The sequence below is a fragment of the Mobula birostris genome, chromosome 8 (genome assembly GCF_030028105.1).
Source record: "Mobula birostris isolate sMobBir1 chromosome 8, sMobBir1.hap1, whole genome shotgun sequence".
Classification (NCBI taxonomy): Eukaryota; Metazoa; Chordata; class Chondrichthyes; order Myliobatiformes; family Myliobatidae; genus Mobula; species Mobula birostris.
Genome location: NC_092377.1, coordinates 166,494,296 through 166,519,877, shown reverse-complemented (window position 1 = coordinate 166,519,877; position 25,582 = coordinate 166,494,296). Strand labels below are relative to the sequence as shown.

The 25,582-nt window shown below is 42.9% G+C and overlaps 1 protein-coding gene across 1 annotated transcript in view; it reads right to left on the bottom strand.

Moving 5' to 3' along the window:
- Positions 1–22,371, bottom strand: part of LOC140201943 (dickkopf-related protein 4-like) — a 51,469-nt gene extending 29,098 nt beyond the window's left edge. Inside the window, exons 1-2 of the mRNA XM_072266786.1 lie at positions 22,192–22,371; positions 7,076–7,226 (exon numbers count right to left, since the gene is read on the bottom strand). Of these exons, the coding sequence (XP_072122887.1) occupies positions 7,076–7,226; positions 22,192–22,311 (271 nt within the window). The 5' untranslated portion in view covers positions 22,312–22,371. The remainder of the gene's footprint in view (positions 1–7,075; positions 7,227–22,191) is intronic.
- Positions 22,372–25,582: the final 3,211 nt, after the last annotated feature.

Sequence of the window (25,582 nt, the reverse complement as noted above, 5' to 3'; positions counted from 1 at the left end):
CTCTGAGATTGCATGGGGATTGTGAGTGAACAGCCCTTTTCAAGTCCAGCCACAAGTTCTCAAACTGATTGAGGTCTGGACTCTGACTTGGCCACTCCAGGACATTAACTTTGTTGTTTTTAAGCCATCCCTGTGTAGCTTTGACTTGATACTTGGGGTCATTGTCTTGCTGGAAAACAAATCTTCTCCCTGATCACAGTTCTCTTTCAGACAGCATCAGGTTTTCCTCCAGGATTTCCCTGTATTTTGCTGCATTCATTTTACCCTCTACCTTAACAAGCCTTCCAGGGCCTGCTGTAATGAAGCATCCCCACAGCATGATGCAGCCACCACCATGCTGGTGTGTTTTGATGATGAGCTGTGTTTGGTTTACGCCAAACATAGCATTTAGTCTAATGGCCAAAAACTTTAATTTTGGTTTCATCAGACCATAGAACCTTCTTCCAGCTGACTTCAGTCTCCCACATGCCTTCTGGCAAACTCTAGCCAAGATTTTAAGTGAGATTTGTTTCCAGCAGTGGCTTTCTCTCTCCATTCTCCCAGAAAGCTATGACTGGTGATCAGGGCCGGACTTTAGGCAGGGCTAGGCTAGGCTGGGCTGCAGAAGGGCCCAAAATAGGTAGCTATCATCATGGCGGACAAAAAAAAAATACGAGAGTGGAGCACAGAAAAGAAATGAAACAAGAAAAAGAGGACCGTGAGAAAGAAGCATTAAAAAAGACATTGAAATTGACAGAATTTTTTAAACCTGTTCTCGATGATGCAGCAGTACCATCGCTGTTGTCACAGTCTGAGACCGGTGGACAAATGGAGACTTGCTCAACAGCTAGCGCTAGCACCAGTGTTAGCACAGGACCACCGTCCTTGCCACTGTCAGCAGCTAACGGTAAGAGGCAGGGAACATGACTTTGGGATTCTCAACTACAGAGGCCTCCAAACAACCAATTCGGGCCGCCATGAATGTTAACGTAACCGCTGCTGAGGATTCTTACAGCACTGATCCTGCTCGCTGGGGAAAGGAAACGTTAGATGATTCAGTCCGAGCATACTGGGCTGAGAAAGGGCCGGAGTCCTGTCAGAATACGGATGTGGATATCAAAGCTTCGGAACGAGTATACAAACAGCAGAGGCGTTTTTTCTCCAAATTTCACTTCAAACGCAGGCTTGTAAACGGCGAGTACATATCAAGGCAATGACTCTTATATTCCCCTCCCACCGGCTGTGTGTTTTGTTTCGCATGCCGCATCTTCAGTGATGGTAACTGTCAGTCCATCTTCGAAACTGGCTTTAGCGACTGGAAACACGCTGCTGAGCGCATAGGAGAGCATGAAAATAGCGAACACCACAGGAAAACGATACTGACCTACATTACACTAGCGTCTGACAGCGGAAGAATAGATACAGAACTGCAAAAACAGTTCTAGTCAGAGTGCGTCTACTGGACCGACATATTGAGAAGAGTGGTGGCGGTTGTGAAGTTTTTGGTCGAGAAGGGACTGGCTGTCCGAGGCTCCAGTGACATATTTGGCAGGCCTGATAATGGCAACCACATGATGGGCATTCAGAAGTAATAAGTGAGTTTGACCCGTTTTTGAAGGCGCACATACAGAAATTTGGAAGTGCAGGATCAGGCACCCCTTCATATCTTCCACCTAAAACATGTGAGGAGTTTATTGAGCTCATGAACAATCGAGTTCTGTCAGAGATCGTCAGTGAAGTGAAAATGGCCAAATACTTTTTTATTAGCATCGATTCAAGCACAGATGTTGCACACGTAGATCAGCTCACATTCATTTTACGATACGTGTCAACTGATAGAAACATTCAGGAGCGATTCTTACGATTTCTACCCGTCGAGAGCCACACAGGGGAGGCTTTATGTGAGATGAATATTGACATAAGCAACTGCAGGGGGCAGTGCTATGACAATGCTGCAAATATGTCCGGTGCTTACAAAGGTTTACAATCCCGCATCAAGGAAATTAATCCACTTGCTGAGTGGATTCCATGTGCAGCACACACATTGAATCTCGTTGGAATCAACAGTGTCAACTGTTGTGTTGAAACAGCTGATATTTTCGGCTTCGTGCAGAATGTGTTCAACTTCTAGGTGAGGGTGGTGACAGCAGGACTTCAGCCTAATGCGAGCAAGCGCATTGAAACTCTGCACTCTCTCTCTAATACTAGATGGGCTGCACATGCAGAAGCCACACAGGCATTGTGTGGACATTATGCCAATATTCAAGATTCGTTAAAGAGCATTGCAGATAACATTAATCAGAACGTGGCAACCAGAAATGAAGCAAGGTCACTATACAAAAAAATGGACAAGCTTGAGATAGCTTTTCTGAGCAAATTGTGACATTGCGTTCTTCAGCGCTTTGAAAATGCAAGTGTTGTATTGCAAGCTGTAAATCTAGACCTGTATAATGCTGTGGAGTTGGTGAAATCACTACGGGGATACATAACAAGCTTGCGTGATCAATTTGATATTTTTGAAACCCAAACTAAAACTATGTCTCCAACAGTCACACAAGTGTACAAAGAAGACACCCAACGACAAAGAAAACGTCTCGCCTTTCCGGATGAATCCACAACACCTGATGTTGGCTTGCCAGCCAGAGAAAATTCTCAGCTACTGTTTTTTTGGTCGTGATGGATAGATTACTTGCAGAAATTGATTGCAGATTTGCATCATATAATGACCCTAACAACACATTTGGCATCCTAAACAATATCCCTTCTCTCTCTGTACAAGATCTGTGCAACAGAGCATCTGATCTCCAAAGCAGATATTCAGCTGACCTGGAGTTAGACTTTGTGGAGGAGATTGTCCATTTCAGAGAATTTGTAAGTGGCAAAGATATTTCATCCGCAACAGAACTTTTATGCTTCCTCAGAGAAAAAACTTGCAGGTCATCTTCCCAAATGTAAGCATTGCTTTGAGGCTTTACCTGACTCTCCCTGTCACAAATGCAAGTGGTAAGCAATCTTTCTCCAAGCTCAAGCTAGTGAAGAATAGGCTCAGGTCCACAATGGGACAGGACAGGCTGAATCATCTTACTCTGATGTCACTTGAAAGTGATCTTGTTCGGAAACTGGATTTTAGGGATCTGATCAAGCACTTTGCTGCGAAGAAATCCAGAAGAGCTAGGTTTTAATTTTGAAAAACAAGCATCTGACTTTGTAAATCCTAGGCTTGTGTGTCAGTGCTGTTCCTGTTTTTGTGGCAATAGGCTAATAGTTGACTGTTTACAAACCTAGTAAGTAATAAGTGGTCTTTACTCTGCAAGCCACACAGCACAGCAATAGATTGGTATGTGCGAGATCTCATTTTTCAAAAAGATTGTTGAAGTATTGTCAAGTTTCCTAGTTTGCTATAGTGCCATCTCTCTTGGCCTTTTTGTCTCTCATTTCCATTTTACTTTCTCAGAACACACGGTTGAGAAAAATACCTAGATAAAAATGCTTTGGCATTGTTTGAGAATTAAGGCCTATGGTATGTGCAGCAATAACTAAATGAAGATTTAAGATTGGATACATCATACTTTGTCTCCCTTATAACTTTACTAAGCCAACTAAGCCTAGGTCAATTTTTGAGTGCTTTAGATGCTGTCCTTCAAACTAAGAATCTGCATTACTTTCTGTCCTCTCTCTTAAGGCCTGTAAGTTTATAGCCTACATATTGTACTAAACCAATATTTCGGTCCACAACTTTGATGTTTAGGCCAGTATGACCTTTGTCTTTTTTTGCTTGGTACAGCAGCATTTTACAGTGTCGGCAGGGACCCATCAGGGCCTCCAGCCCAGGGGCCCTAGCCCCACTAAATCCGGCCCTGCTAGTGATGCACCCAGGCAACAGTTGTATACTCAGTCTCTCCCATCTCAGCCACTGAAGCTTGTAACTCCTCCAGAGTTGTCATAGGTCTCTTGGTGGCCTCCCTCACTAGTCCTTTTCTCACACGGTCACTCAGTTTTTGAGGACAGCCTGCTCTAGGCAGATTTACAGCTGCACCATATTCTTTCCATTTCTTGATGATTGACTTAACTGTACTCCAAGGGATATTCAGTGACTTGGAAATTTTCTTCTATCCATCCCCTGACATGTGCTTTTCCATAACCTTTTCACAGAGTTGCTTGGAGTGTTCTTTTGTCTTTGCCAGGATACTGACTCACCAGCTGTTGGACCTTCCAGAATCAGGTGTATTTTCCACTACATTCAATTGAAACACCTTGACTGCAGACAGGTGATCTCCATTTTACTAATTACATGACTTCTAAAACCAATTGGCTGCACCAGTGATGATTTGGGGTGTCATTAAGGGGGGGGGGGGCAATACTCATGCAATCAATTATTTTGTGTTATATATTTGTAATTTGTAATTAATGTAGATCTATTTTCACATTGACATGAAAAAGTCTTTTTACATTGATCAGAGTCACAACAAAGCCAAATTAAGCCCACTGTGACTCAATGTTGTAAAACAAAATATGGAAACTTCTGGGGTGGGGTGAATGCTTTTTATAGGCACTGTAGATATGTGAATTGCAGACATCATCACACTTTCATGTGTTATATGCGTGCCTCACTTAAAGTTAACACGAAGTTAGACCCATATTTCGGACTCTCAAGCGTTCCTTTGAATTAATGTGTTGAAGTTACAAAACTACCTGGTATGTCTTTGGAGGCAACCCGAGCACCTGGGCGAAACCTGCACGTTCCACGGGGAGGACGTACAAACTCCTTACAGAGGACACGAGGATTGAGCTCTGAACTTCGACACCCAGAGCTGTCATAGCACAATTTAATATGGATGTCCACATATTGTCTGAAGCTATGCTGTTATCAGCAAGGAGTCATCTCTAGTGAGCTCTCCTGTAGAAGGTGTCCCCAAGGACAGCACGCACAAAATGCTGGAGGAACTCAGCAGGTCAGGCAGCATCAATGGAGAGGAATAAACAGGCGACATTTCGAGCCGAGAGCCTTCATCAGGACCGGAAAGGAAGGGGGAAGAACCCAGAACAAGGTGGCAGGAGAGGAAGGAGTATGAGCTGATAGGTGAGACCAGGTTGGGTGGGGGAGGAGGAGGGAAGTCAGAAGTAAGATAGGAAGTAATAAGTGAGAGATAAAAGGCTGAAGACGAAGGAATCTGATAGGAGATGAGAGTGAACCATAGAGGAAAGGGAAGAAGGGGAAATAAGGGGAGTTATTACTGCTTTTTGTAGTCTACTTTCTGCAGTAAAACTACATTTCAAGAAAAATACAGAATCAGCTATACTAGAATTACTGGAAATTTACTGAACAATTACTGTATATCGATGACTGCATTTTTACACAGAGAGTGGTGGGTACATGATATGCACTGCCAGGGACTGTAGTAGAGGTAGATACCATAAAACACAAGAACACAAGACATAGGAGCAAAATTAGGCCATTCATCCCATCGAGTCTGCTCCACCATTCCATTGTGGCTGATTCATTATCCCTCTCAACCCCATTCTCCTGTCTTCTCCCTGTAACCTTTGACACCCTGACTAATCAAGAACCTATCAACCTCTGTTTTAAATATTCCCAACGACCCAGCCTCCACAGTCATCTTAATTCCACAGATTCACCACCCTCTGGCTAACAAAATCCTCACCATCTCTGTTCTAAATGGATGTCCCACTACTCTGAGGCTGTGCCCTCTGGTCTTGGACGCCCCCACAATTGCAAACACCCTCTCCACATCCACTCTGTCTAGGCCTTTCAATAAGTTTCAATGAGATCCCTTCTCATCTTTCTAAACTCCAGCGAGTACAGGCCCAGAGCCATCAAATGCTCCTCTCTTTCATTCCTGGATTCACTCTTATGAACCTCCTCTTGGAACCGCTCTGAGGCCCCAAAACTGCTCACAATGTAGTTTGACCAATGTCTTATAAAACTTCAGCATTACATCTTTTGCTTTTCTATTCTAGTCCTCTCGAAATGAATGCTGACCTTACATTTGCCTTCCTTACCACCGATGCATGAGCAATGTTTAACAAACTCTTAGATCAGTGCATGAATGAAGGAAAAAAGAAAGGGCTATGTGAGAGGGAAGGGTTAGATTGATCTTGGAGTGGGTTACAAAGTTGGCACAACATCATGGGCCAAAGGGCTCTACTGTACTGGGTAATGTTCTGTGAACTACTTGCTGTTAGTTTCTTATTGTCTCATGTACAAGGATACAGTGAAAAGCTTGTCTTGCATACTGTTCATACAGATCAGACCATTACACAGTGCATTCAGGTAGAACAAGGAAAAACAATAACAGAATGCCGAATAAAGTGCAACAGCTACAAAGGAAGTGAAGCACAGGTAAAACTAAATAAATGGAATGCAAGATCATAACAACGTAGTCCACAAGGTCAAGAGCTCCTATTGACCAAGAGGTCTGTTCAAGATACCATACACCCACCACTCTGTAAAAAACCTATCTCTGACATTCACACCCGTCCTGTACTTTCTTCCAATCAATTTAAAATTATGCCCCTTGTGTTAGCCTTTCCCGCCTGAGAAAAAGGTGCTGGTTGTCCACCCTATCTGTCTATGCCTCATCTACACCTCTGTCAAGTCATTTCTCTTCTTCCTTCACTCCAAAGAGAAAAGCCCTCACTCACTCAACCTGTCCTCATAAGACATGCTCTTTAATCCAGGCAGCATCCGAGTAAATCTCCTCTGCACCCTCTCTAAAGCTTCCTCATCTTTGCTATAATGAGGTGACCACAACTGAACACAATATTCCGAGTGTGATCTAACCAACATTTCATGCAGCTGCAACATTGCCTTGCAGCTCTCAAACTCAAACCCGTGATAAATGAAGGCTAGCGCACCATACACCTACTTAACCACCTCATCAACCTGTGCAGCAACGTTGGGGGATCAATATATGTGGACCCCAAGTAACTATATGTTAGCCACAGTTGTTGGAGAGATACTTCCCTCTCCATTTCCTATAGACCTGAAGTACATGAAAGGGCAGATCTACCTGTTGCCTGTAAAGGAAGCAAAGGTTTTGCTGAAAGATCACTGTTAACTTAGCACAGCTCTTACCATTCAGACAGTGGCTCCCTGCACAGCACATCGTGTCCCGGTGGCACCGTCTCCTGATCCCTCTGCAAGGGCTACAGATGGGTTCTTCGCGTCGAGAGGAAAGGCAGAACTTTCCTGGGCCACAGTCAGGATCTGCTGAGCACTGGCGTCCCTGTGGAATCAACCAGAAACCACAGTTTAGTGGAGACTCACAGTGTTACAACACAGAACTAGGCCCTTCAGCCCATCTAGTCCATGGCAAAATATTATTTTGCCTGGTCCCAACGACTTGTACCTGGACCATAGCCCTCCATATCCCTCCCACCCATGTACTTATCCAAATGTTACAATCAAACCCACATCCACCACTTTGGCTAGCAGCTTGTTCCACACACTCACCACCCTCTGAGCAAAGACATTCACACCCCACCCTACCCCACATTCTATTGTTTACTTCCTGTTAACTCACAATGTGCTGGCCCTTTAACCAACTCTTAAGATGAATCTATCCCTTCCCTTCCACATGGCCCTCCATTTTTCTATCAACCATAACCCTATCTAAGAATCCCTTAAACGTAACTGCCTCCACCACCACCCCCGGCGGTGCGCTCCACACACCTACCCACCATCACGATCTTCGTTATGCGCCGTGTCGCAGGGCGTGGGCGATCATGGACTACATGACCATGATTCTCTCCCTCTAGAGTTCCCTCCAACCATCTTTAAAAACCCCAGTAAGCAGTTATGGAGGGGAATAAAGAGCGACATTTTCGGCTGAGAACCGGCAAGGCAGGAATCCAACCCTAACTGATGATTTGTGGCGCTGTAATCACACCGACCGAGCTGCCGTGAAAAGCTGCGCTTTGCTTTCCATCTGTCTGATGATTCCAAACTTTCTTTCTTTCTTTTTATTGAATAAGTATACAAAAAGGTAAGCCATATAGGCACTAATACACTGTTAGAATATAATAAAATTACAGGAGATATTAATACAAAAAAGATACAATGTAATTTAAACATAACATACTAAGGTAACATAATAGTATACTGATTTTTATATATATATATATATCAATAGAGAAAAGGAAAAAAAAACCCCAAAAAACCACCGTGCAACTAACTAAAAGCAAAGCAAAGCAATGGGCTAACTTGGAACCAAGCAGAGTTAAAAAACTTAAAATCACGTCCTCAATCCCGACCTCCATTAAAAACAGTAAAAAAAAACAAGGGTATATAAATATGGAGCAAAAAAAGAGAAAAAAAATTACATTAAATGAAAATAGTGAATAAAAGATCTCCAGGTCTGTTCAAATTTAAGTGAGGAATCATAAAGATTGCTTCTAATTTTCTCCAAATTCAAGCATAATATCGTCTGAGAAAACCAAAACAAGGTAGTTGGAGCATTAAGCTCTTTCCAATGTTGTAAGATACATCTTTTCGCCATTAAAGTAAGAAATGCAATCATTCTACGGGCTGAAGGAGAAAGATTACTGGAAATTTTAGGTAGTCCAAAGATAGCAGTAATAGGGTGAGGAGATATATCTATATTCAATACCTTGGAGATAATATTAAAAATGTCTCTCCAAAAAGTTTCCAGAGTAGGACAAGACCAAAACATATGAGTTAAAGAGGATATCTGCCCCAGACATCTATCACAAAAAAGATTAATATGAGAATAAAAGCGAGCTAATTTATCTTTGGACATATGTGCTCTATGAACAACTTTAAATTGAATTAGGGAATGTTTAGCACAGATAGAGGAAGTATTGACTAATTGTAAAATCTGCCCCCAGTCATCCACAGAAATGATAGACCCCAATTCCTGTTCCCAATCTACCCTAATCTTATCAAATGGAGCTTTCTTAAGTTTCATAATAATATTATAAATCATAGCCGATGCACCTTTCTGACATGGATTAAGGTTAATTATAGTATCTAAAATGTATGTAGGAGGAAGCATTGGAAAAGAAGAAATTATAGTACTTAGGAAATTTCTAACTTGTAGATATCTAAAAAAATGTATTCTTGATAAATTATGTTTATTAGATAATTGTTCAAAAGACATAAGGGAACCATCTAAAAATAAATCCAAAAACCGTGAAATACCCTTAGTCTTCCAAATTTGAAAAGCACGATCCGTAAAAGAGGGAGGAAAAAATGTTACCTAAAATAGGAATCGCTAGCCCAAATTGGTTAAGATCAAAAAATTTTCTGAATTGAAACCAAATACGTAAGGTATATTTAACTAGCAGGTTAGACACCTGTTTAAGGCGTTTCAAATCAAAAGGAAGAGAGGAACCTAAAATAGAGCCAAGTGTATAGCCCTGAACAGATTGTAATTCCAATGCTACCCACTTAGGAATGGATAGTATATCCTGGTCAAGTAACCAAAATTTCATATGTCGAATATTAATTGCCCAATAATAGAATCTAAAGTTAGGTAATGCTAAACCTCCATCTCTCTTAGCTTTCTGTAAATGTATTTTACCCAGTCTCGGGTTTTTATTTTGCCAAATAAATGAAGAAATTTTTGAGTCAACTTTATCAAAAAAAGATTTTGGAACAAAGATTGGTAATGCCTGAAATATATATAGAAATTTTGGCAAAAAAAACATTTTAACTGCATTAATATGACCAATCAAAGTTAAATATAAAGGAAACCATTTAGATGAAAGTTGAATAATATGGTCAATTAAGGGTAAAAAGTTAATCTTAAATAAATCTTTGTATTTACAAGTAATTTTAATCCCAAGATATGAAAAATAATTATTAATCAATTTAAATGGAATGTTATGATATAAGGGAAGTTGTTTATTAATCGGGAAAAGTTCACTCTTACTAAGATTTAATTTATAACCTGAAAAGAGACTAAATTGTGCTAATAACTCTAAAACAGCAGGGATGGATTTTTGAAGATTAGAAATATATAAAAGTAAGTCATCAGCACAGAGTGATATTTTATGGGACTTTAAGCCCCGAGTTATCCCAGTAATATTTGGAGATTCTCGAATGGCAATTGCAAGAGGTTCTAATGCAATATCAAATAATAAAGGACTAAGAGGACAACCTTGTCGAGTACCTCGAAAAAGAGGGAAAAAAGTTGAGCTTAGAGAGTTGGTAGGGACCGAGGCCACAGGAGAATGATATAACAGTTTGATCCAGGATATAAATTTCGAGCTAAAGTTAAACATTTCAAGCACCTTAAATAAGTAAGGCCATCCTACTCTATCAAAAGCTTTCTCAGCATCTGAAGAGATAACACACTCAGGAACATTTTGTGAGGGGGTATAAACAATATTTAACAGTGTGCGAATGTTATAAAAAGAGTAACGACCTTTAATAAAACCCGTTTGGTCTTCCGAAATAATAAAAGGAAGTACTTTTTCTAATCTGTTTGCTAATAACTTAGAAAAAAACTTTAGAATCAACATTTAATAAAGATATTGGTCTATAAGATGCACATTGAGCAGGATCTTTATCCTTCTTTAATATTAGAGAGATTGACGCTCTATTGAAAGATTCGGGAAGTTTACCAAGTTTTAATGAAGCCTCAAAAACCCTACAGAACCAAGGGATTAATGAAGGTGCAAAACATTTATAAAATTCTACGGTAAACCCATATGGGCCAGGAGCTTTCCCCAAATTCAAAGAGGAAATAACATTCTTAATCTCATCAGTGGTAATGGGAGTATCTAACATAGAAGACATATCCTGTGAAATCTCAGGGAAGTCTAGGTTATCTAAAAAATCATCCATATATTTAGAGTCTCGAGGAGACTCTGATTGATATAAGGAAGAATAAAAATGTCAGAAGGTTTGATTAATCCCCGCATGATCAAGTATCAGTCGGTCATTTTGGTTATAAATCTGATTAATTTGAGATTTAGCATAATTAGACTTCAGTTGATTAGCCAGCAGTTTGCCAATTTTGTTACTGTGTACATAAAATTCACTTCTTGTTTTCTTTAATTGGTTTACAATCGAGGACGAAAGTAATAAACTGTGTTCCATTTGAAGTTCAGTTCTTTGTTTATAACTCCTCAGAGGGAGCTGTAACATATTTCTTATCAATTTCCTTAATCTTGTCCACAATTACCAACTCCTCAATGATTCCAAACTAAAAACATATTGAGATAGTACAGAAGGAAAATATTAACAGAGTGCTGAATATCGGGTTACAGTTACAGAGAAAGTGATGAGTTAAGTCCAAGACTCGGCTTGCTTCGGAGTGTTGAGCTTCGCGGTTTCTCAAGCACCTGTATTTACTAATCATGATCTTTAACTAGAGCCGCAAGCCCTTGTTTTCTGTTTACGCTTGTCAAGTTAATGGCTTTTCCCACATGCTATGATTATCAAGGAGGACCGATTCAGTGCCTTAGCAGAGTTATTGTGTTGGAGAATGATTTGTCTCCTGGATTTGCTGCTCCAAGGCTCCGTTGGCATCCCCGTGTCCAACCTCTAGACTCCGTCTCATCACGGGGAATCTGCCGCCTTCCGCTCCCGTTGTCAGTTCTTCCCGTGACCGAGGTCACCTTCCACCGCACCCGGGCTGAGTCGGTGCCAACAACGGCTGTGACAGAGAGAGGCTACCGTTCCTCCGCGTTCGGGTCCGGTCCTGCGAGTGCGCGCCAGGACAAGAACATCAGCGCGGCGTACAGCGCCGATGATCACGCAACGGGGTTCGATTCCCGCCACTCTTTATGAGGAGATTGTACATTTTCCCCGTGAGCGCGTGGACTTCCTCCTAGACCGGTAAGATGATGTGTCAGTATCAGACTGTGCTAACGGGGGTGGGTACACATTCACGTACACGGATTAGTGATTTTGTGTATGAGTGTGTCAGTGTTACATATCAGGTGTCAGCAGCTGATTGTATATCTATGGGTGACTGATATGGTTTGAATCTCAGTATTCCTAAAGGCACAGTCATAGAGCAGTACACAATCAGGCTATTCGGCCCAACTCGTCTATGCTGGATAAAATGCACATCTAAGCTAATCTGATTAACCTGTGTTTAACCCGTGCACCTCTAAACTAGGAGTCGCCAACCTTTTTTATGCCATGGACCGATACCATTAAGCAAGGGGTTCATAGTCCCCAGTTTGGAAACCCCTGCTCTCTGCATTTTCTATCTACACTCAACAGCCACTTTGTTAGGAACACCTGTACACCTGCTCATTAGTGCAAATATCGAATCAGCCAATCATGTGGCAGTGTCTCGATGCATAAAAGCATGCAGACGTCGTACATAGTGGAAAATGGCACACCTCAAGGTAGTGTGATTAGCCCATTACTTTTCATGATTATAATCAATGATGTCTTCACAAAGGTACCAGTGGATATAGGTAGGTCACTGTTTGCGGATGATGGGGCCTTGTGGAAAAGAGGCAGGAACGTGGATCATATAATCAGGAAACTACAAGAAGCAATTGATGAAGTGGTGGAGTGGGGTTATGATTGGGGATGTAGATTTTCAGTAGACAAAACTCAATCTGTATTTTTTTTTTACCAGGAAAAGGGTTGAGGTAGGGAAGAAGTTAAGGATGTATGGGGTTGAATTAGAAAGGGTTGCATCATTTAAATTTCTGGGAGTTATATTTGATTCACGATTAACATGGGCAGACCATATCAGGAAAGTTGAGGAGAAATGTAAAAAAGTAATAAATGTGGTGAGATGTTTGACTGGTAAGGAATGGGGAGCAAGTTGTTCAGCTTTGAAGAGAATGTATGTGGCTTTAGTAAGATCTGTATTGGGTTATGGAAATATAGTATATGGATCAGCAGCTAGGTCTCTTATAAGGAAACTGAATGTGATTCAGGCTCAGGCCTTGAGAGTGTGCAGTGGGGCTTTTAAAACGTCACCAGTGTCAGCCCTACAGGTAGAAATGGGAATAATGCCTTTGGAACTAAGAAGGATGCAACTGATGGCAAACTACTGGGCTAACTTGCAGGGGCACAATGATTCTCACCCTACTAAAGGAGTGTTGCAGGAATGCTGGGAAAATGGGAGGTTTCAGAGGGATACCTTTAGTCGGGTAGGGAATGATATCGTGAAAGAATGTGGAGTATTTGATCTGAGGATAAGTCCTTCAGTAGTTTATCCGGTTGTAGCTCCATGGAAGCTTGTATGGCCTGACATAGACTGGCATTTGTTAGAGGTAAAAAGGAAAGAAAGATATAAAACAGATTTGGTAAATGCATTTAACTGTCATGTGATGGAAAAGTATAGTGATTATACTCACATTTATACAGATGGTGCGAAGGAACCTGCAACAGGAGTGACAGGGTTTGGGGTGGTCATACCAGCAAAAGAAATTGGAATCAGCAGAAGAACAGCTAATAAATTAGGAGTGTTTACAGTGGAGATACTGGCAGTGTTGGTTGCGTTGCAATGGGTGCAGAAAGCCAGACAAGTCAAAGCATTGATATGTTCAGATTCATCCTCCGTTCTAGCAAGTTTAAGATCTTTTCACACAAACAGTTGGCAAGATGTACTTTATGAAGTCCTTCAGTTAGTTACGAGGATTGCAAATCAGGGAGGTCAGGTAAAATTTCTATGGGTTCCAGCACATGTAGGGGTGAAGGGGAATGAGAGGGTGGATGAGTTGGCAAAGAGGGCGTTAAAGAAAGAAAATGTGGAAATGCACATTAGTATCAGTAAAGCAGAGGTTAAGTGTGTAATCTGGGAAAAAGTCAACCGAATGTGGCAAGAAAGATGGGACAGGGAGGGGAAAGGGACGCATTTATATCAAATACAAAAGAGTGTTGCAGTTACTAGGGTAGGTAATGGAAACAGAAGACAGGAAATTGTGTGGACTAGGTTAAGGCTGGGGCATTGTGCATTAAACAAAACATTGAAAATGATAGGGAAACACCAGACAGGATTGTGTGAGGAATGTCAGGAAGAGGAGTCAGTAGAACATGTAGTTCTGAGTTGCAGGAAGTATGGGATACAGAGAGAGATGATGAGAAATAAATTAAGGGAGTTGGGGATGCAGGAATTCACATTAAAAGGGTTGCTGGGCATGGGTGAGAGAGCACAAGTCCGGATATTTTTAGCATTTTTAAGGGGTACAGGGGTTTTTTTTATAGAATATGACGAATAAACAGGAATAGGATACTAGGATGGTCAAAGATGGGAGGGTGAAGTGTAGGGGGTGTGTGTGTGTGTGTGTGTGTGTGTGAGATATTGGGTGAAGGGATTTAGAATGTATGTCTAGTACACATTCTGGAGCAGAGGGTGGTGGTAATGCACCATTAAGCTGGATGCCAACTGCCATAAAACAAGATACAGACAGACAGAAGAGGTTCAGTTGTTGTTCAGACCAGACATCAGAATGGGGGAAGAAATGTGAGCTAAGTGACATTGACCGTGGAATGACTGTTGGTGCCAGATGCGGTATCTCAGAAACTGGTAATCAAATAGTTTCACACAGTCTCTAGAGTTTACAGAGAATGGTATGAAAAACAAAAAAAACCAATGAGTGATAGTGTAAATGCCTTGTTAATGAGAGAAGTCAGAGGAGAATGGCCATATTAGTTCAAGGTGACTGGAAAATGATAGGAATCCAAACACTGATTACAACAGTGGTGTGCAGAAGAGCATCTCTGAACGCACAACAAATTGAACCTTGAAGTGGATGGGCTACAGCAGCAGAAGACCATGAACATACTCAGTGAGGTATGGGGAGGGGTACCTAATAATGTGGCTACTGAGTGTATGTTGCAAGTTAAATCTCATAGTCTCCCCATGAAGACAGAGTGAAAAATCACTTTCTCTACATTTCCATGAGGTTCAGTACCAAGGCATGGTTACTCAATGTTAATTGATGGCTGGTAACTCTTGTATAGACAAGTAGTAGAGGGTTGTAACAATGTACCCTGTTATAGGATATTGGTTCCTTAAGGTGGTCATATCCAAGGGTGAGGAGTGGTAGTGGGATAAGTGCCAATTACCTATTAACTGCTCCCAATGGCGTACGTCTTAAATAGCTTCTGACAATCAAGTCCAGTTCCTGCCTTCACATGTGGCTTTGTTACTAAGCCCAGCAGAACACTTTCTACTGAGAGAAGGAGCAAAGGCAGGTTATTGGCACCTTAAAACCAGTTGGTTCATGCTGATGGGGCTCATCAGCCGTGGTTGGCAGCTCATCTCGGAGAAGGAAAACTCTGATCTCAAACCTCTGCTGCCTTGCATACCCACTCTGGGGAAGGCTTCGAGAGTAAACCCACAGAGTTTAAACCCAGAGTTAAAAACCAGATCTGGAGTCCCTAAGACAGTCCTACATCAAGTTCAACATTGACAGACAACTCCTGTGATGCCGCTGGTACTAAACTATCAGTCTCTGCTGTTCCTTAGGGTTCATCAGATGTGTGGAGAGGGGATGCCTGCTACATTGCTCTCTCTACCATACTGCCCTGGCTTATGTATCATGTAAACAGGACACAACATCCATGGTTGACCCTAAATGAGACTTCATAGCATATTAGGATAAGATAAAGACATCCATCCATTAACCTATCCGACCACTCCTACATCCACAGCAACCCCTCAGCAACCTTCATCCCCCCCATGCACTGCCACTTTACACTTGCCCTCCACACTTCACACCTACACTGACACGATCACAGTCCTGCTGTGCTTCCATATGTCCTGCTGCTACCTAGAGGAGTTTCTTTTGCTGAGAGTCACTTCATCACGGTCTATGTACATAACCTGACCAGTCACACTTGAACAGTTACTTGCATATTATATTTTAATGTATTCTTTATGCTTTTTTATGCTGCATCAGATCCAGAGTAACAACTATTTTGTTCTCTTTTACACTCATGGACTGAAGAATGACAATAAACAATCTTGAAAGAAAAAAAAATGCTCCAGTGCTTTTCATCTGAGGAGGTGGGATTATCATCCATGTTTAATGAACAAGTATTGAGATCAAGCAAAACTAACTGGTTTCCTCAAACAAAAGAAATTGCAAGATAGATTATGGAAATCCAGTGCTACTTTTTAAATTCTCTCATATCTTGTTCCAGCTTACATGGATCGCTGGTGCCAGATGGGGTGGTTTGAGTATCAGAAATTGCTGATCTCATGAGATTTTCACGCACTAGCATTTTCTAGAGTTTACAAAGAATGGTGCAAAAAAACAAACAAAAAAAACACATCTGGAGGCAGACTCAATGTAAAATAGTACAGCAAAGTAAATTACATTTTCTTTATCTTGTATGTGACCATGTTTCTTCAGTAAGAACAACATTTGGGAAGAATAGAGGTAGTCTCTATTCTCTTTGGGGATAAATTAAGGACATTTAAAACTCTCTCCTTGTTGTAATGTACAGTAATTTTATGTATTGCACTGCCATGCAACTAATGTCTATAAGTGTAGTGGATTTTGACAAGCTCCATGACAACCTGGAAATTCCTGCGAAGCTGCTGGTGCCAAACTGTATCGGTCTCTGCCGTACCTTTGGGTTCATCAGATGTATGGAGGGGGGGAGCCTACTACATGGGCAACAGTTTGCTCTCCATTACATACTGGCTTGTTGATCACGTAGACAGCCTGGACACAACATTCATGGTTGACCCTGACTGACAGAGGCTTCACTCATAGGATGAAGACCTCCACCCATTAACCCACCCAGCCACTCCTACATCCACAAGAACCTTATTGTGCATAGGTACATAGTCCTCCATTCTTCTATCACTTATGTAGGAGCGTTTGATTGATCCTCAAGTAGGTTCAAAAATCTGTAAGATATTGTGGACCAAAGGACCTGCACTGTAATATAATGTTCTACATTCTAATGTATAATGCTCAAAGGACAACTTCTACAAGACAATTGTTCACTGTGTACCTCATTATGGCCTTGCACATTATTGCCTGCACTGCACTCTCTCTGTAATTGCAACACTTTACCCTGCATTCTGTTATTGTTTTCCCTTGTACTGTCACTATACAGTACCATGGAACACGTGACAATAGTAAACCAGTTGGCCAATATACCCGTTATAAATACAATCTGAAGATTTCAGCTGGTCAAGCAGATTGTTTGCTCATATCCCCAGTGTTGATAAATGGCTTTACTTGTGAAGTTAGTTCTGTTTGTCCCAACCAACAATTTTCAACCCAGAACATTAGCTGCATTCCTCACCATGGATGCTGCTTGACCTGCTGAATATTTCCAGCATTTCTGGTTTTATTTCAGATTTCTGGCATTTGCACTAGTTTTGATTTCAACACTAACTCAGGTTTTTCCCCTCTCTACAGATGCCGCAAGGCCCAGTAAGTATTTCAAGCACTTATCCCGTTTCTTTTATGCCTTGCACTGTTACAGGAGATTGAAGACCCACACCGAATATCTTAGGGACAGATTCTTCCCCTCCATCAAATTTCTGAACAGTCCATGCACTTCACCTCACTATTTTGCTTTTTTTGCACTATGTATTTATTTTTAAAATTTCTTATTGTAATGTACTGTAATTTAATGTATTGTACTGCTGTCATAAAACAACATCTAGATGTGTGGTGGAGTGTATGTTGACTGGCTGCATCACAATCTGGTGTGGAAACAGCAATGCCCTTGAATGAAAAATCCAACAGGTGGTGGATACGGCCCAGACCACCACAGGCAGAGCCCTCCCCACCATTGAGCACATCTACGTGAAACACTGTTCCAAGAAAGCAGCATCCATCATCAGGGACTTCCAGCATCTAAGACATGCTCTCTTCTCGCTGCTACCATCAGGAAGAAGGTACAGGAGCCTCAGGACTCACATCACCAGGTTCAGGAACAATTATTACCCTACAACCATCAGGCTCTTTTACTTAACTTCACTTGCCCCATCACTGAAATATTCCCACTACCAATGGACTCACTTTCAAGGACTCTTCCTCTCATGTTCTCAATATTTATTGCTTATTTATTATTACTACTTTTTGTATTTGCAGTTTGTTGTCTTATGCTTTCTGGTTGAACACCCTAGTTGGGCAGTCTTTCATTGATTCTGTTATGACTATTATTCTTTAGATTTTTTGAGGATGCCCACAATACAACGAATCTCAGAGTTGTATATGCTGACATGCATGTACTTTGAAATTCACGTCCTAGGTCAGTGATAATAAACCTGATTCTTATTCAATGTACTTCTGGTGAAAATTAAACATAACAGCACAACAGTGATGGCTAACCTGATTCTGATTTCTACTATATGGACTATATTTATTTTTCTGTCAATCCTGCCTTAGTGCAGGGGTTTTCTAAATGGAGATAAAGTTTAAAAATCTGAGGTGCAAAGGGACTTGGAAGTCCTTATGTAAGATTCTTTGGAAGTTTTGGTAGCAGGTAAAGTCTGTGGTGAGGAAGGCAAATATGATGTTAGCATTCATTCTGAGCAGACTAGAATATAAAAGCAAGAATGTAATGCTGGGACTTTTTTTGCATAGTGGGTGAATTAAAGGTTATGGCAAAAAGGCAGGGACTCATCTCCATGTACATGGCCAGATCAGCCATGATTTTATTGAATGGCAGACCAGGCTTGACAAGTCTGAAAGCCTACTCCTGCTCCTATTTCTTTTGCAATGTACTTATAAAGGTCCGGCGAGGCCTCACTGAGTATTGTGAGCAGGATTGGGGCCCTTATCTTGGCTAGGAGATGCTGATACTAGAGGGGCTTCAAAGGAGGTTCACAAAAATAATTCTAGGATTGAAAGGCGTATCATATCAGGAGCATTTAATGGCTCTGGGCCAGCATTCACTGGAAATCAGAAGAATGAGGGGTGACCTAATTGAAACCTATTGAATCTTGCAAGACCTTGATAGAATGGATGTGGAGAGGATGTTTCCCCAGGGTGGGGGAGTCTACGGCCAAGGAGATGGTCTCAAATAGAGGGGCATCCTTTCAGAACAAAGAGGAGGAATTTCTTTAGCCAGAGAGTGGTGAATCTGAGGAATTCGTTGCCACAGGTGTCTGTGGAGGCCAGGTCTTTATGTACAGAATGAGAAGTTGATAGACTCTTGATTGGTCAGGGCTTGACAGATATGGGGGTGGGGTGGGGAGAAGGCAGGAGAATGGGGCTAAGAGGGAAAATGGATCAGCCATAATGAAATGGTGGAGCATATTTGATGGGCCAAATGGCCAAATTCTGCTCCTATATCTTACTGTCTTAGCGGACCCCTCAGTTAATAGTTGGGAACCCCTGCAATAAAGTCATAGCTTACTTCTCTTCAAGTTTAAGTCTTGAGGAAGGGTCTCAGCCTGAAATGTCAACTGTACTTTCCAAATAGATACTGCTTGGCCTGCTGAGTTCCTTCAGCATTGTGTGTGTGTTGCTAAGATCTCAATAACAACCTGACCATTCATCCAGCAGCTGACCATTTGGGTTACATAGACTTGCAGCACACACATTAACAATATTCCAGTATTCCTATCAGAGCCTCATTTCAGAAGCCATCCAAACTTCTCAGCAAGTTTGATGTTAGAGAGGATTTTATTTTAATGAACAAGTGCCCACTTTCAGGGTCAGAAGCACCACCTTGTGTTATTCATAGAATTACCAAACTAGTTGTTACACCTTCCTTTGCTTCTCCTGTCTCTTGCAAAGAACAGTACAGGCCCTTCACCCCAAGATGTTATGCTGACCCTTTAATCTACCTAAGATTAATCTAACCCTTCCCTCCTACACAACCCTCCAATTTTTAAAAATCATACATGTACCCATCTTAAATGTCCATAATTTATCTGCCTTCACCACCACTCCTGGAAGGTCATTCCACACATCCACACTGTTATAAAACAAACAAACTTACCTCTGACATCCCCCCATACATTCCTCCCTGGACTTTAAAGTATTAGCCATTTCAGCCCTGGAAAAAAAAGTCTCTGGCTGTCTACTCTATCTATGCCTCTTATCATCTTGTACACCTCTAAGCCAGTTCTCATCCTCCTTCGCTCTAAAGAGAAAAACCCTAGTTTGCTCAACCTAGCTTCATAAGATATGCACTCCAATCCATCCAGCATCCTGGAAGATCTCCTCTGCACCCTCTCCAAAACCTCCACATCCTTCCTATACTGAGGCGACTAGAACTGAACACAAGATTCCAAGTGTGGTCTAACCAGAGTTTTATAGAGTTACAACATAACCATGCGGCTCTTAAACTCAGTCTCCCAACTTATGAAGACCAACATACCGTATGCCTTCTTAACCATCCTATCAACTTGTGCTGCAACTTTTGCAGGATATATGGGTGTGGACCCCAATATCCTTCTGTCCCTCCACACTGCTAAGAATCCTGCCATTAACCTCGTATTCCACCTTCAAGTGCAACCCTCCAAAGTGAATCACTTCCCACTTTGCTGAATTGAACTTCATCTGCCGCTTTTCAGCCCATCTCTGAATTCTGTCAATGTCCAGTTGTAACCCATGACAGCCTTCTAAACTATCCAGAGCATCACCAACCTTTGTGCACCAAACTACAACTGCTAAAGTCACTAACCTGCTGGCATTTCTTACAGTGCCCTGTCTCCATCTTAAAGATCACCACATAAATACGCTAAGGCAAAGCAGCATTAATAATCAGCCCATTCTCTCCTCTCACTACTACCATCAAGCAGGAGATACAGAAGTCTTAGGTCCAACACCACCAAGTTCAGGGACAGTTATTACTCAACGATCAGGCTCCTGAACCAGTGTGGATAACTTCACTCATCAATTCTGAACAGATTCCACAACTGCAGACTTGCTGTCAAGGATTCAGAATTACAATCAGGTTTAATATCACTGGCATAGGTAATGAAATTTTTTATGTGGCAGCAGTGCAATGCATAAAACTAAATTATGATCATAAGTATATACAAGTTAAATTAAAGTAGTGCAAAAACAGAAATAAAAACTACTGAGATAGTGTTCCTCAGTTCAATGTCCATTTAGGGACCAGATGGCAGAGGGAAGAAGCTGTTCCTGAATCAATGAGTGTGTCTCCAGCTTCTGTACCTCCTTCCTGAGGGTATCAATGAGAAGAGGGCACATCCTGGGTGATGGGGGGGGGGGTCTTAATGCTAGAAGCCACCTTTTTGAGGCATCAGTTCCAGAAGTCATGCCAATTCAACTCATCTACAATTAACATTCTCTGTATGTTATTTTTGCACAATTTATCTTATTTGGCACTGTTGTTTGGGTACAGTTGTCCATAAATTCTGTGGCATTTCTTTGTTTTCTCTGTAAATGTCTACAAGAAGAGGTGGTATATAGTAGCATGTGTACTTTGATAATAAATTTATTTTGTCTTGGAGTTCACCGAATTCACTTGCGCGCTGCAACACAACGAGCAGCCCCGTTGCTTTGAGGAATTGCCTTTGCTATCAGTATACAGGAGTCAGACTTGGTCTTAAACTGATCCCCTCTGCTCACACGTGATCATCTGAAGCGGCCTTTCAAACACCACCATCGCATCTGTGTCCACCCCCACCATTCTAAGTAGAATTGTTCTGCAAATCGCTTAGAGAAAAATTTTAGTCTACCCTCTTATCCCTTCCATAATATTACAAATTCTACAATTTTTTTATTAATCATCTTTTGTATTCGCACTCCTTGCCGCCTTTTGCACTTAGGTTGTTTGCCTGACTGGTTGGATGCGGTCTTTTATTGATTCTACTGTTTTTTTCAGATTTACTGAGTATAGCCACAAGGAAATGAATCTCAGGGTTGTAGATGGTGACGTGTGTACTTTGATAGTAAATTTACTCTGTACTTTATTCGCTGAGACTTTAAAATGCCTGGTGGGTTCGTTAATTGGGTTAGCGGGCCCTTCGGCCTACCGTCCCACCGTCCCTGTTGACCATCAACGATTCCTCCCTACCTGCTGACCTCAGGTCTCCGGTTTGCATCGAGTGGCAGCGGTGTGATGCTTCTTAACCGCCCCGGTAGGTTACAACGGGGTCATCGCTGTCTGAGGTCCGAGGGATACCTTCCACAGACACCGGGCTCCTGCTGCCGGCAGACTGACTGATCGGAAACTCCATCGGATATCCTCACCATCTCCGTCTATACCCCACAGACACCCCCCCCCCCACCTCTCCTCCGGAGACTTCCCCGCCTGGGTCTAGGGGCTACACAGCCGTGGAGTCCGGCACTTACCCGGTTACTGGGTCCCAGTCCAATTTCGGTCGAGCTTCGGATGGTGTTAGCGTCCAGGATCAAGCCATCGATGAGACGGTAAAGGCAGAGACTGAGGAACATCAGCATTAAAGAGCTCATGGTCCAGGACGGGCTGGGTGCAGGTATCAGTCACCGACACAACGGACAACTAGATTCAAACTATTCTCTCTCTCCCCGGACTCAGGTCACCTCATCTCTGAGGGTTCTTATAGTCCGGGGTCTCCCCGCCCTCTCTGACGTCGGAAGGTAAATGCAAGATTGCTTTTATGAAATACATCCCCAACACTCGCACACCCCTGTTCCTCTCCACCCTCCCCTGTGTGCTCCGCTGGGCGGGCTGTCTTTGAACAGAGTTCAAACCGAACGCATCAAGTTCTGATCCGGTAATTAATTCCCATGCAGGTGAGCGAGTCGCTTCAAAGGGATGTGGCCGAGGACGGAGGTGAGGGAAACGATCCAGGGTCGGAAGTTATTGCTGTTCATCCGACCGTGGGTGGCTCCGAGGACTTCAAACACCTTTGCAGTTTCCGCTGCATCGGATCTCCCCCGCTGACGCGACGTCCCATCACTCTCACCTGCTTAGATCTGGGATCGGTGGTAGCTTAAAGCCACACGATGCAGGAACAAAATTAGACCATTCGGCCCGTCGAATCTGCACCGCCATTCCATCATGGCTGTTTTCCTTTAAAATCCCCTCTCCTGCCTTCTTTCCGTGACTCTTACCCTTTCCAATCAAGAACCAATCGATCTCTTAACATCCACACACTTTCCAATCAAGAACCAACCGGTGTCTGCATTAATACACCTAATGGCGGCCTCACCAGTCGTTTGCGGTAATGAATTCCAGCGTCACTACCTTTGAGTCAAGAAATTCCTCCTCATCTCTTTTCTAAAGATCCGTCCTTCTATTCGGAGACTGTGCCCTCTTGAACTGGACTCTCCCTCTTTTCGGAAGTATCGTCTCCACGTCCACTTTGTCTCGGACATTCCCTCGTTATCTTTCCGAATTCCATTCATTACCATCCCACAGACTGATATCTTTTACCCTTTCCTTTCCAGATCATTCTTGTGAAGATTCTCCGCACCCATTCCAGGATCAACACACTCTTCCTTAGAAATGTGACCCAGAATAGCTGACAGTCCTCCGGTGGGGTGTGAGCAGAGGCTGTTGGGTTCCTGTTCCTAGAGGTGGGCTGGAATATGGGCAAGGCTGGCCCTGCCAGCTGGAGCTCTGAGCATGGACAGTGCCCCAACTCCGCACGTTTCTACAGATGTACCACAGACAGCATTTGAACGGTTGTATCACTATCTGGTATGGAGGGTCCACTGTGCAGGATCGGAATAAGATGCAGAAAGTTGCAAACGCAGCCAGCTCCATCAAGGGCTATGGTCTCTCCAGCATCCAGGACATCTTTAAAAGGTGATGCCTCAAAAAGGTGGCATGCGTCATTAAGGGTCCCCATCACCCAGGACACGCCCTCTTCTCATTACCATCATCAAGGAGGAGACTGAAGACACACCATTAACATTTTAGGAGCAGTTTCTTCCCCACCTCTGTCAGATTTATGAATGGACAATGAGCCCATGTACACTAGCTTCATATTTAATTTACTTAATATACATAAACCCTTCAAGATGACCACAGCCTTGATGTAGTGCTTGGAGACTTGTGTGCTTCAATGACCTGGAGAGCTATGCTCACTAGAGTCAGGACTTTATGCTTTGGCTCTTGGGAGGGTCATCCATGCCAAACAGGTCAAAGGGTAGAGGCCAGACTAAGAGTAGTCCACCGGTCCTCTGGGTTCAGGGGTTTAGCAGTTCAACTCAACCCTGACTGGTCAAACCAAACTGTTACGGAAGCAGCTTTGAAGAAGCCTTGTACATTTGTGTGTAGCCAAGGACAGACAGAGATGGAGGAGCTTATAGTTTATCAAGTATTGCACTGTACTGCTGCCATAAAACAACAAATTTCATCACATATGCCAGTGATATTAAACACGATTCTGAATCTGAATCTGCCGAAGACAGCAACTGCTGATCTGGGTTGGGGGTCAGGCTTTGCGAGGGTCAAGGGAAGCTGGCTGAGTCAGTCAGCGGCTGAGGAGAAAGCAAGGGCATGAAGAGGGAGTGATTCCTTCTGTCCTCCTTGGGGAAGCTGCAGCCAATCAATGATGGAGCTACTGAGGAGAGGTTGAGTAGAGATGGCTTGTTTTCTCTGTTCTCTGGAGCATCGGAGACTGAGAGAAGACCTGAGAGAAGAACAACAGGCATAGACAGGGTGGACAGAAAGAATTCTTTTCTCCCATGGTCAAAATGTCAAATGTTAGGGTTCCCTCTCCACCACCAGACTCCACTGCGCTTTGACTTCTGGCCCTTGATCAATCTTTAGGCTTTAATCTTCGGTATGGACCCTAGTACTCGCTGAGGGTTTTAAACATACGCAATACCTTGGTATCCACAACCGTCTGTAGCAATGAATTCCACAGATTCACAAAATACTCTGCAGATGCTGGGGTCAAAGCAACACTCACAACACACTGGAGGAACTCAGCAGGTCGGGCAGCATCTGTGGAAACGATCAGTCAACGTTTCGGGCCGGAACCCTTCGTCAGGACTGAAGAGGGAAGGGGCAGAGGCCCTATAAAGAAGGTGGGGTGGGGGGGGGGGTTCCACGGATGCTGCCCAACCTGCTGAGTTCCTCCAGCGTGTAGTGTTTTCGTGCAGTGTGTTGGAACTCTGACTGAACACCAAGTTAAACCGGAGCCAATGACGACAAAGTCGTAGTAAGGTTAACTATTTGCTGTTCACTCTCCCACATTGAGATCGTATGGTGGAAATTGTTGATAAAAATACAAAGATATACAGCGTCTGTTTCATTCTGGAGGCCAGGCGCTCTCTCTGCTTTCAGCGGGAGTCTCCGGCCGCCCCGAGTGGCGGGCGAAGGGGGGGGGGGTCCCGTCAAACCGCCATCGGGCTCGAGCCCACCCCGCGCTCGAATTTGAAAAGCCGGCACGCGCGCCACCCCAACCGCCGCTTCCTTAACAGAAACCGCGTTAGTATCTTTACTTAAAATACTTTCATAGGAACTTACGGCGTTGCTTCCATAATGTTTCTTTGTGGGTGGATACGGAGCTCCTCACGACCATGCAGCACGCATGGCTCCCGCCTTCACACCTTCCCCAACCGAGACCGGAGGTGACGTCATCGCACGCCGCGATATACCGCAGACAATCAATTTACCTTTGTTATAGACAATAGACAATAGGTGCAGGAGTAGGCCATTCAGCCCTTCGAGCCAGTACCGCCATTCACTGTGATCATGGCTGATCATCCACAATCAGTATCCAGTTCCTGCCTTATCCCCATAACC